This window comes from Rhinolophus hipposideros (genome assembly GCF_964194185.1).
Source record: "Rhinolophus hipposideros genome assembly, chromosome: 11".
Classification (NCBI taxonomy): domain Eukaryota; kingdom Metazoa; phylum Chordata; class Mammalia; order Chiroptera; family Rhinolophidae; genus Rhinolophus; species Rhinolophus hipposideros.
Window position 1 is genome coordinate 79,984,896 of NC_138057.1, and position 11,365 is coordinate 79,996,260.

General features: G+C 58.9%; 1 protein-coding gene across 3 annotated transcripts in view; it reads left to right on the forward strand.

Annotated features, from left to right (window-relative positions):
- Positions 1-9,371, forward strand: part of NTNG2 (netrin G2) — a 70,297-nt gene extending 60,926 nt beyond the window's left edge. For 2 of the 3 annotated variants that reach the window (XM_081065276.1, XM_081065277.1), the window contains 4 exons: positions 1,112-1,186; positions 4,166-4,333; positions 5,849-5,983; positions 6,610-9,371. In XM_081065276.1, the coding sequence (XP_080921402.1) occupies positions 1,112-1,186; positions 4,166-4,333; positions 5,849-5,983; positions 6,610-6,845 (614 nt within the window). In that variant the 3' untranslated portion in view covers positions 6,846-9,371. The remainder of the gene's footprint in view (positions 1-1,111; positions 1,187-4,165; positions 4,334-5,848; positions 5,984-6,609) is intronic. The other variant, XM_081065278.1, reaches the window with a different exon arrangement.
- The last annotated feature ends 1,994 nt before the right edge of the window (positions 9,372-11,365 follow it).

The window sequence follows — 11,365 nt, forward strand, 5'->3', positions numbered from 1 at the left end:
GGGAGTGTTCCCTGCCCCCAGATCCCAGAACCCAGAAAGGTCCTGAGTCTTTCCAGGCACTCCCCACAGGTGCTTCAGGTTCCTTGGCCAGAATCCAGCTGGGCCTGTGAAGCCCTGGCCCAGATGTTTCTCCCTCCTGCCAGTGTCAAGCTGTCTGAAGGGCAGGGGCTGCTGGGTGGAAAAAGCTGCTCAAGACCACTAATCCTGTCCCCTGCAGAGGGCGGTGGGAGGAAGGCTCCAGAGCCAAAAGCCTTCGGGCGAGTTTTACTGCGGCTCTAATTAAGCCCTTGCCAATTTGGGCCTGGCAGCCTCTCCTCATCGAACACCATGGTAATGTCAATTTGATGTCCAAAGGTTCCCAGCCGGAAAGTCTCCCACACTTTTTCAGCTGGTAGATTTTCTTTCCCCGCCAACCAGGAACGTGTGTAATCCCTTTAGAAGAGGGAAGAATTACTTTCTCCTGTCCCTCTGGGTTTGTCCTTTGAAATTCGGTGCAGAGCGATGCCCTATCTTTGCCAGCCTGCTGCCTCTCCAGCTGTGTGTACAGTTGGTCTTGGAGACTGTGCTGTGGCATTTGGAGGTTGACTCACATTGGAGTCTCTGGTGAAAATGGGCCCAAACCAGTGGTCGGGCAGGTGAGAATGGTGGTGGCCAGGGAGGCAGGCCAGACGTTGGAGGGCATTGGTTTGGACATGAAGCCTTCGAGGACCCTTCTAGACACATTTGATGTCTTGGCCAGAACACCCCCCCCTTTACAGCCATTAGCCAGAGACTTCAGCACAGAGAGGTCTGGACCCAGATTTGGGACTCGATTCAGTGGGAATGGGGACAACACAGGGAGGGTAGAATCAGGTGTCCTCCTGAAGAAAGAAGTGCCCAAAGCACGCAGATTCTCAGGCATGGGGGCCCCTCTCCCATCTGCCCTCCGCAGGCTGCAGTAGTGTAGACGCTGCCTCTCCAGTAGATTTTGACCCATTTCCATTTGGCCAGTGTAGACAGAGCCCCTTCTTATAGTGCTGCTTCTGACAAGGGGCCTGTGGGGAGTGATACCTCAGTAGGTCCCAGCCCCACCCCCTTGCATGACTTGGTTTCTTCTCTTCTTTCCCCCAAGAGTGGATCAGACCATGTACAGCGGCCCCTCTCAGGGGGAGCCCCTCCTGGCGTCGGGTGTCCTCCAGTGCAGAAGGTATGGGGGCGGGGGGAGCTCCTTAGACCCACAGACCCCTCCCTCTTAGTGGCGATAGCAGGTGTACCTGGTGAGGTTCGGGGGTGGGAGGAGGCCCGAGGGAGCGGGGGCGGGGGGACTTGGAGCTCTACCTGTCTCACCCCCACCTCTCACCTACTTAGGGCCAGTGTGACATCACCAAACCCAACCCCTTTTAATCTCCCCCCCAAGGACTTCGGAGCCAATGGACTCTGCCTTGATAACAGTGCTCTCCTGTTACTGGGGTTCACAGGGCACGCTGGGCAGTGATGGAGCTCAGAGACTGGGGGAGGGCGTCCTGCAGGGGGTGACTATGGTAGATGAAGGGAGAAGGAAGTGCGTTCCAGGTGGCAGGACCGGTGGGGCAAGGTCTTGGCAATGGATGGCAGTGAGCAGCTGGCCTGACAGAGGGAAGATGTACTGGTTAAAGGAGGGCTGGAAGGTGGTGGCCATTTGTAGCCATAGGTGGACACACACATGAGGCACAATGAGACCTGCCCAAATCTCCAAGAAGGGAACTGTCCCCATCCCAGCTCACCTGTTCCCTGGACCTTAGGCCCTAATGCCCCGTTTAGGCAGCAACCCCACCCCTCCCATACCTCAATCCCCCTTCCAGCACCAGCTCTGGGCAGCAAGTAGGGCTTTGAGCGCCCTCTGCTGGCAGGAGGTTCCGAAGCCAGAACCACAACGGGTGAGGGAGGGTCTGCAGTTCCCAGCCACCTGGAGGTTCCTGAGCCTGGCATCCTCCCCAGTGACCGAGACAGGCTGGCTGGAGCCATCACTTCCTTGCCCTGGCCTGGCTGGGGCATCACAGACTCCCAGAGGGAAGCGAGGGGATGATGCTCCCGGACCCTGCAGGCTCACCCACAAATGTGGGACGGGTTCTGGACGGCAGTGAAAGGCAGGTGCTGTCTATGCTCGTGGTTCTACAAGCCGGCAAGTGGAAAGCCCGTGGGCAGTAAAGGACTCACTCTGGCTGCAGCAGGGAGATTGCTTCAGGAAGGAAGGGAACTGCCAAAGTCTTGAATGCCTAGTTCAGACCCTGGATTTGGTGCTCATGGGAGTTTGGAGAGGGGAGAGCAGACGAGAGGAGAAGCAATGTTTTGAATCGGTCACAGGATTGTCCGGCTCCAGCAAAGCGCCCAGCGTGGTGGGGGGTGCTGGAGGCAGGGGAGCGATTTGGGAGGATCAATCCAGCTGGATGTGTGGATGGTCTCCAAGGGGGGGACCAACGGCAGGGCGGGTCCTGCATGTTCCTGGATGCGCTGTGTCACTTCAAACCTGAGGAGATGACAGAGCTGCCCCCGAGCTTGCCAGGGCCCCTTGGGAGCCTTTGCGGGCTTTTCCTGAGCTCTGACAGACCTCCCCGATTGTGGAAGAGTTTGTTTCTCATCTCTCCAAGCCATGGGTACCTCCACTGCTGCCCGTGTCCCCAAGGCCTCCAAACCTTTCCAGCTCAGGCCCAAATCTCCTCAAGTGATGCCTATTGAAAAATTCCAAGGTAAGAGGAAGGGCTGGGGACCAGGTCAGCCCTTCTCCAACACCTCTCCCCCCACCTCCACTGGAAAAAGACTGATCCAGGATGAAGGCCAATACCAGGCTTAGAAAAGCCTCCTGGAGTAGCTGGGTCAAGGTGAAACTGAGTCTCTCCCCTGCAGCCCTCCCTCCCCAAGGGACCTGGGAGCCAGTGTGAGTCAGGCACAGTGGGCAGCACCAGGCAGGCAGAGCAGCTGCCAGAAATAGCCTGTCCCGGCTCCCCTGGGAGGCATGGCCCAGGGGCTCGTCTTGGTTGGAGCAAGATCTGGGACACAGGGGTGACTGACTCCTTGGGACACTAGGAGGGTGCCTCATCCTCTCATCCCTGCACAGACAAGGTGAAGGGAGCAGGCCCAGGAGTCCCATGGTGTGGGCATGCCCACTGTCTCCTCCTGGGCACATCCCAGAGGCTCATTTCTCCAGGGTCTCTCATGCCCTCGACCCCTGACACCCTGACACCTGGTCAGTTCCTCCCTCTTTGATCACAGGAGGTTGGGTCCTCTAAAGATACACAGATGGTGTTTCAAAGAGTCTGGCTGGCACCCTTCCTTGTCCAGGGGTAGCCACAATGGCTTTCTTGTTCAAGGGGGTTGAGCCCCATAGGAGGGACACCAAGAAATGGCTTCAGGGAAGGTGACCCTCAGCAACTCCACCCCTTCCAGTCCCTGGGGCAGGGCATTGCCCCAGGTGGTCACAGGGCTTGCTCAGCCCCTGGAGCAGATGTAGGGCTAGAGCAGGAGGCTGTGGAAATGGCTGTCCTCCAGGTATAGTCAGAAGCCGGGCCAGGCCTAAGGGGAAGCAAAGTAACAAGATCCTCTGGTGTCAATCAGATTTGCAGAATAGCTCAGGCTGGTAAGAAAGGGCCCTGCAGGTGGCATTTTTCCTTCCATCCATCTTCCAAAGCAGCATGAGAGGGAGCTCTGGCCCTTTCCATTCCATCCAGCGTTCATGCATGTACCTGTCCTTCATCGAATGGCTGGGGACACAGTGGTGAACACCATGAACCCAAGCATCGCCCTCCCTGAGCTCCCAGTCTGGTGGCATGACCCATCCTCCCTGCATGAATCATTTCTAGTCACCCCGCATCCCTTCCAAGAGCCCCTCACCCTGGCTCTTAGGCAGGTGCTGCTCACTGGCCCTCCCTGGATCCTGGCCATAGGGCCAGATGGGAATTTGTGGACTGGGCCTATACTGGTTCTCCTCTGGGCTCAAAACTGCCAGGCTCGTCTCTGCCTCAGTGGTACAGAAGTGTTGGGAGGCCCAGGGCACCTTCCTGTGCCAGATCCTGCACCCTTGCGTGTCCTGGGGTGGGTCCTTCCTCTCCCTGTGCCTGTTTCCCCGAACGCACAGGGGAGGGGGCAGCAGTAAGGCACAGTCTCCCTTTGCTCACTGACCCGTGGTGTTTCTCACGCTCGGCCGGCCCAGACTGCGAGTGCTATGGCCACTCCAACCGCTGTAGCTACATCGACTTCCTCAATGTGGTGACCTGCGTCAGCTGCAAGCACAACACGCGAGGCCAGCACTGCCAGCACTGCCGTCTGGGCTTCTACCGCAATGGCTCTGCCGAGCTGGATGACGAGAACGTGTGCATCGGTGAGCTGGGCACGGCCGGGCGGGCACGGCCGGGCGGGCACGGCACCGGGAATGTGCTGGAATGGGGTGCAGGGTACATGGACAGTGAGGCAGTGTGAGGTGGGTGTGAAGACCCAAGCGTCGGAATGCCTTGGGGAGGCTGGGAAATTCCCATTCCAGGGCCCACTCCAGCTGGCGTCTCTAAAGACAAAAGCTTCCAGAATCTGCTCTGTCGGTTACCTCCCCATGCGGTTCTCCCCTCAGGCACTGGAATTTCAGAGCCACTAGTTACAAAGACTGGTTCTCGGACTTGCCTTGCTGTGTGCATTTGGGCAATTCCCTTCCCCTCTCTGGGCCTCAGTTTCCCCGTCTGTAAAATTAGGGGTGGATCACATCAAAGGTTTTCAATCAGTTTTTGTGGCTGAAGTCACAAAATTCTTCAAATGAGATTCTTCAGATGCTTTATAAGCAGAGCCCAGCTGGTAAAGCTGCCCTCTACCTGCAGTGGGCGCCTGGAGAGAGAGAAGTAACTCTGCACCAGGACTGGCTTTGAGGCAGAGAAGGGAATCTGTAGGCACCCTGGGCCTGGGTGGGGCAGGCCATCCCAAAAGGCCAAGGCCACGGCCCCCAACCAACACTCACCAGCCTGGAAGGGCTGCTCACCACCCCTTCCCCTGTCTCCAGTAGAGACCAGGTTTAGGCCCTGGTGCCCAACCCCCAGGGGACCCCATTGCCCGTCCCCACCCACCAGGCCAGCTCTGGCTGCACAGAGGAGAAGCTGCCCACAAAGCTGGCGCTGTCAGTCTGAATTACAGCAGCAGCCTTCAGATAATTCCATCAACTCCAAAGTGATGCAAACAGAATTGTGCTGGCAATGTTACCCAGCCAGCTGCGGGGACAAGCCTGGGCCTCGGGATCCGATTAGAGGCGCCCCTCCTCCCCCAGACTCTGCCTCCACCCCCAGGCCCAGCACTGGGCTTCTTCAAGGACTCCCAGACTGGGGACGTTTGCTACCTCTCACAGAGCTTTGCCCAGGAAATCAACTGGGAGCGGCAGGGGGAGCCTGGGGGCCTCTGGAGTTGCGCCTCCACCCACCCTAGAGAGGAACTACAGGTGCAGACTACACGACCCCCCCAACACACCCCCACCATGGCCCCCAGGACAGACGCCCCATGGCTTCCTCTGAGGCTGCTCCCACCTGTCAGTCATAGCTCTTTGGAGCAGGGACGGATCGGCGCCTGCTCCAGTCACAGATGCAGAGACAGAGCCAGAGAGGAAAGGGGCTGGCCCAGGCCACACAGCACCGGGGCCGGAAGGGGAGGGGTAATGAATGCCAGGGAGCGCAGTCGGTCTTCCCTTGAGATTTGGACACCCCAGCAGCTCGGGTCGCCGTCCAGCCGCGCGCTCTCACGGACACGGGGTGGGGAGCATCACTTGGAGACCCGGCGAGGAAGGATGTGGGTCAGGAGAGGTGGGGCCCCTGCAGATAGCGCCTGCATGTCGCCCTGACCGCACGCCGTGCATTTGTCTACCCAGAGTGTAACTGCAACCAGATCGGCTCCGTGCACGATCGGTGCAACGAGACCGGTTTCTGTGAGTGCCGGGAGGGTGCGGCGGGGCCCAAGTGCGACGACTGCCTCCCCACACACTACTGGCGTCAGGGCTGCTACCGTGAGTGGGCGGGGCCTGGTGCTGTGTGGGCGGGGCTGACGGGGCGCGGGGCAGGCGGGTGGGCAGGGTTCATGCTGCCAAAGGTGGCTCTGGGGACCGTGGACCGGGCCAGGTGGGCGGGGTGGCCTTGATGCGACTGAGGAGAGTCGGTGTCAGGTGGGGACCACGAGAGGCCGAACTGGGAAGGCAGTTGGAGGCGAAGTGGAGCTGGGGTTTGGTTGGAGTTGGCTGCAGGGTGGAGGGAATGGGGTTGTCCGTGGAAATGATGGCCTGGCAGAGACCCGCGTTAGCATAAGGAAGAGCTTGGAAGAGCACTCCGGGCACGTGGAACAGCACGTGCAAAGCTCTGGAGGCCAAAGAGCAGGCGCGGCCGCAGCTCCGCACCAAGGCCGGTGCCGGGAGCGGGGCGAGCCAGGAGCAGGGGTGGGAGAGCCGCAGGGGCCAGGTCTCGCCCGGCCATTGTTACCGTCCACGCAGGGTCGTTTTGCCCCAAGTGCGTCCTCAGCCTTCAACAGCCCCCTAGTCCAGGCCGCGCCCCCAGGGGTTCGCACATCCCAGTCGCAGAAGCTCCAACGTGGGGGGTGGACCGGGCCACCACCCGACCTAACTGCCCCTCCGCCCCGCAGCCAACGTGTGCGACGACGAGCTGCTTCTCTGCCAGAACGGCGGCACCTGCTTGCAGAACCAGCGCTGCGCCTGCCCGCGCGGCTACACCGGCGTGCACTGCGAGCAACCTCGCTGCGACTCCGCCGACGACGACGGCAGCCTGGACTGCGACCGCGCGCCGGGGGCCGCGCCGCACCCCGCCACCCTGCTCGGCTGCCTGCTGCTGCTGGGCCTGGCCGCCTGCCTGGGCTGCTGAGCCCTGCCCGAGGTCCCGCGGCCGGTGGGAGCGGTCCGCGCGCCCTGCGCCCTGCGCCCTGGGGCCCGAGGCTCCGGGGTCCCGGGGGCCGGCCTCCGAGGCGGGGCGGCGAGAAGGGCGCAGCAGGAGCTGCTCCCAGGTGCTACTCAGCGGAGTCCTCTGCCCTCCCCCCGCCCCGCTCCGTGGCACCTGCCCAGCCCTGGCTCTACAGCAGGGGGCGCTGTGGGGCCTTGGCCCCGGCGGCCTGCGATTTTGGTCTTAGTTTTTCTATTATCCTTCTCCCCTTGCCCTTTTCCTATTTTTCTTTTTATTTTTTGCTGGCGGTGAGACCGGGTGGGGAGAAACGCTGCTCACCCAACACCCCCAGATTCTCTCACACACACACACACACACACACACTCACTGTTGCAGACCCCCTGCGCCTATCCCTGGCTTACCATCAGCCAGTGGACTTGGAACTCCAGTTGCCTACAACTCTAGTCGCTGACTTGATTCTCTTTTATATTCTTTCTCAGTTTTACTTTGCAACCCACCAGACCCCAGGCCCCTCCAGAGGCTGGTGACCAAGGAACTCACCGTCTGGGGGAGGGAGTTAGGAAGGAGGGTTGGGAGGGCTGGAAACTTTGTTTTGTAGAGAACTATTTTTGTTTGTATTAACCATCCCCTGTAAGAAGGGACACGGGGACGCTGGTCACCATGGGGTGCTTGATGGTGTATAATCCGACGGAGTAAAACATCTGCTCACTGCTGCCGCCAGGGCCTGTTTTCTTTCTGTGCTCATATGGGATTTAAAGAGGCGCCCCAATATCACCTTAAAGAAACGATTTCACCTTCAGGCTACCATCCCCCAGGCTCTCTCACCTCTCGGCCAGGTGTGGCCATGCCAGTGACCCACATGCTCCCCAAACTTGGGAGGCTGTCGCCTGCCTTCCTTTCCCCAAACAAACAAACAAACAAAAACGCAGAGTTTATTGCACTTTTCCTCAGCTGTCCTCAAATTTAAAAGCACTCGGTGGACACTGATATAGCTGCTGAGAAGTCCCAGGGACAGGACTGGCCCGCGTTCTGCTGGAGCATGGCTTCCAGGCCCCGGTTTCTAAATCAGAGGGGCTGTGTGGTCTCAGACCTGCCGGACCCCAGGCCTCAGGCCCAGTGTCTGCGGCCGCTGCCTCTTTCCAGAGGCCCCTGCTGGCCTGAGAGTCCCAAGGAGGGATGGCCAAGGCGGTGCAGGGACAGCGTGGGAGTTGTGAGAGGACGCTCTGAAGAATGGGGCCCATCAGCTGAGGCCCTTGGCTAGGGAGGGGGCTCTGGGTCTGTCCAGCCCTTGGGGGTTGCGCTCCGGGTTTCCCTCCCTACGTACGTATTTCCTCAAAGCCTCAAAGACACCCAGGGCCACGGATCCGGTTCTGGTTCCTCATTGCTCCTGTAGCCCCCACCTGCGATCACCCTTTGACACCTGCTCTGCCAGCAGCTGCCACTCTTTCCAGGCTGGGAGGTTTAGACCTGCCACACTCCCTCAAGTCCCCAAGGCAATGCAAAGACTGAGTTTAACAAAACTTGACCTTGAGGATGAGATTACAATACAGCAAAGGAAGGGCACCTACTACTGACATTAACTATGACTAGCTGAATCTCAAGGCCCCAAACCCCCAGCTCCCGTCCCCATAACCAGTCGCAGGGTCAGCTCCCAGGTCCCCGTGGCTTTATCACTTCCTTACTGACAGAACCCCACTCAGCCCAGCTGAACTGACACATCTCCGGGGCTCCTTGTGCGTAAGAGTGGCCATGTGACACAGTTCTGGCCAATAAGATGTAAGCAGGAGTGATGGGTGGGGCTTCCAGAAAGTTCCTTAGAAATCTCTCCTACCCCAACTCCCAACCAAGCCTCGGTTGGCCAGGTTTTGGGCCTTGGCTTTTGTCTCTCAAGTCTCCCCCACCCCCAGTGCTGAGTAAACAGGGCTGTAGGGAGAGAGAATGGTGGAGCCAAGAAGGTAGATGCTGCTTTTCTGAGGAACTGGCAGAGCCAGGAACCAGCACTGGTTGCCGACCTCCACACTTCTTTTTTTTTAATTGATGTGTTAGGATTTCTTTTATTTATTTATTTATTTATTTAAATTTGGGGAAGGGGAACAGGACTTTATTGGGGAACAGTGTGTACTTCCAGGCCTTTTTTCCAAGTCAAGTTGTTGTCCTTTCAGTCTTAGTTGCGGGGGGCACAGAAAACCATCCCTTGCGGGAGTCGAACCGGCAACCTTGTGGTTGAGAGGACGCTCTCCAACCAACTGAGCCATCTGGGAGTTCGGTGGCAGCTCAGCTCAAGGCGCAGTGTTCAATCTTAGTTGCAGGTGGCGGAGCCCACCATCCCTTGCAGGAGTCGAGGAGTTGAACCGGCAACCTTGTGGTTGAGAGCCTGCACTCCAACCAACTGAGTCATCTCTCACTGGCCCATGTGGGAATCGAACTGGCAGCCTTCAGTGTTAAGAGCACGGAGCTCCAACCACCTGAGCCACTGTGCTGGCCCCGCACTCCTCAATGTGTGAGAAAAAATAAAGCTTGATGTGCAAAACACTGGAACGTGGGTTTTCTGTTACATGCAGGCTTACCAATTCCTAAATTATAGGCCCATCCAGCCACTGCCCACTACAAAGAGGACAGCTTTCAGGAGCAATAGGCCAGGGAGTCAGGGCCTGGCCGTTTCCAGCCACTGTTTCCAGAACAGGGCGTGCCTCCACCCTCCACCTGTAAATGAGTACAGAGAGGCAGCTGACCAAAACCTACTTTGAGATAACCACCAATGCCGGCTGCAACTTATAAACAACAATGGCCTTCCTCCTAATCATTACAGTGTAGTAACACTGTAATTTGTGTGCACGCACACACACACACACACAGTCTTGGGGCCTGGTTCCTCCACAGATTCAGAACTTAGGGATCAGGGGCATGGGTTTGTTGAGGGAAGTAGGATGGGAGGGGGAGGGGGTCTGCTCCCCATGCCCCCGCAGTGCCCTGGAGCATCAATCCCATCTTGAGGCGAGGGGACAGCTGCCTACTAGTTGTTGGCTTCATGCCGGTGTGGGGGCCGCAGAGGAAACCCCCCAGCAGAGAAGGTGAGTGGCTGTGAGCTTTTAACAGGCCAACAGAGCAGTGGTGCGGGGCACTCCTACAGAGGGGCTCTGGGCCAGACCCCAACAGCTTCTGTACACACACCCCTTTGTTTCACCCTGGGTGTGTCTGGGGGGAGAAGGGCCTCTGGGGGCTCTGCTCTGTCCTCCCAGACCTCTCTCAGCTAGACTAGCGCTGTGTCAGCTTCCCTGGGACTTGTCTTTGCACCGGCCAGGGCCAGGGAGGTGGAGCAGGTCATCTATCAGAGTGGCAGCCCCAGTCCCTGGGGACGAGGCTCAGCCCTGACCTCTGCCGGAGGCTGGAGGGAAAGTTGCCAGTGGCCATTTGGAAAAATCTGACACCTTCCAGGCAGTGGGGAAAAGGAGAAAACAAGGTTAGCGGAGCCCAAAGTCATAGCCCTGCTTCTTTTTAGATGGTGTATTCTTGTCCCCAGAGCTCCTGCTTTGACTTCCAGTTTTGAGAGGTAAAGAAGAGAAGGCACCCATTTCACAGCTTGGATAACACAGCCGCTGTCCGCAGCTGCTGTGGATGCCCAGTTACCCTTCACCTTCACCTCCACTCGCGGGCATGTTTCTCAGCCTTGGTGCCATCGGCATTTAGGGCTGGACAATTCTTGGGGGAGGGGCCTGTGGTGTGCATTGTAGGAGGTTGAGCAGCACCCCTGGCCTTGAGCCACTAGGTGCCAGTAGCACCTCCTTCCTTCCCCGTGGTGACAATCCAAAGTGCCCCCAGGCATTGCAAACTGGGGGCAAACTTGCCCCAGGCTGAGAACCACTGACCTAAGCAGAAGGGATGGCCATACTCACTTTACAGAAGGGGAAGTGGAGATTAGGAGTGTGGACAGAACTTGCTCGAAGTCACATTTGCTAAGAAGCAGGGGCAGGAGTTGACTGCGGACAGCCTGACTCCAGAGCCCAGGGTTTAACCAGATCATGGGGCCCCAGGCAGGAGGCATCCACTCAGGGCTGGACCACAGATGCTTCAACGCCCCCCCCCGCCCCCCCCCCCGCACCCCCCCCTCCCCAGTCCCCTTCCCTCTCTCCCCTCCCCACTGCAGCAAGGAGCCCTGGGGAGCCAGGCTTCATTCCAATGGCTTTGCTGGCAGGGGAAATGCCCTCCACACACCCACCCCTCTGGGCAGCTTCCGTCTCTGCCCCCACCTGTCCCCTCTAACAGGACTGCTGTGTCGGTGGTTCCTGTGCCTCCGCCATGTGTTAGTGATGAGGCATTTATGGGCACTGGGGGAGCAGCTGTGGCCATCTCGCAGCAGGCCAGGCTGGAGCAGGCAAAGATGGGAGGGGGCTCACCCATGCCTGCACCCCTTCCCTGGGCCCCGCACTTCCCTCCGGGCCAGTCTCCCCCAGTCATCCTTCCAGGGACCCAAAGCACGTCCCAGA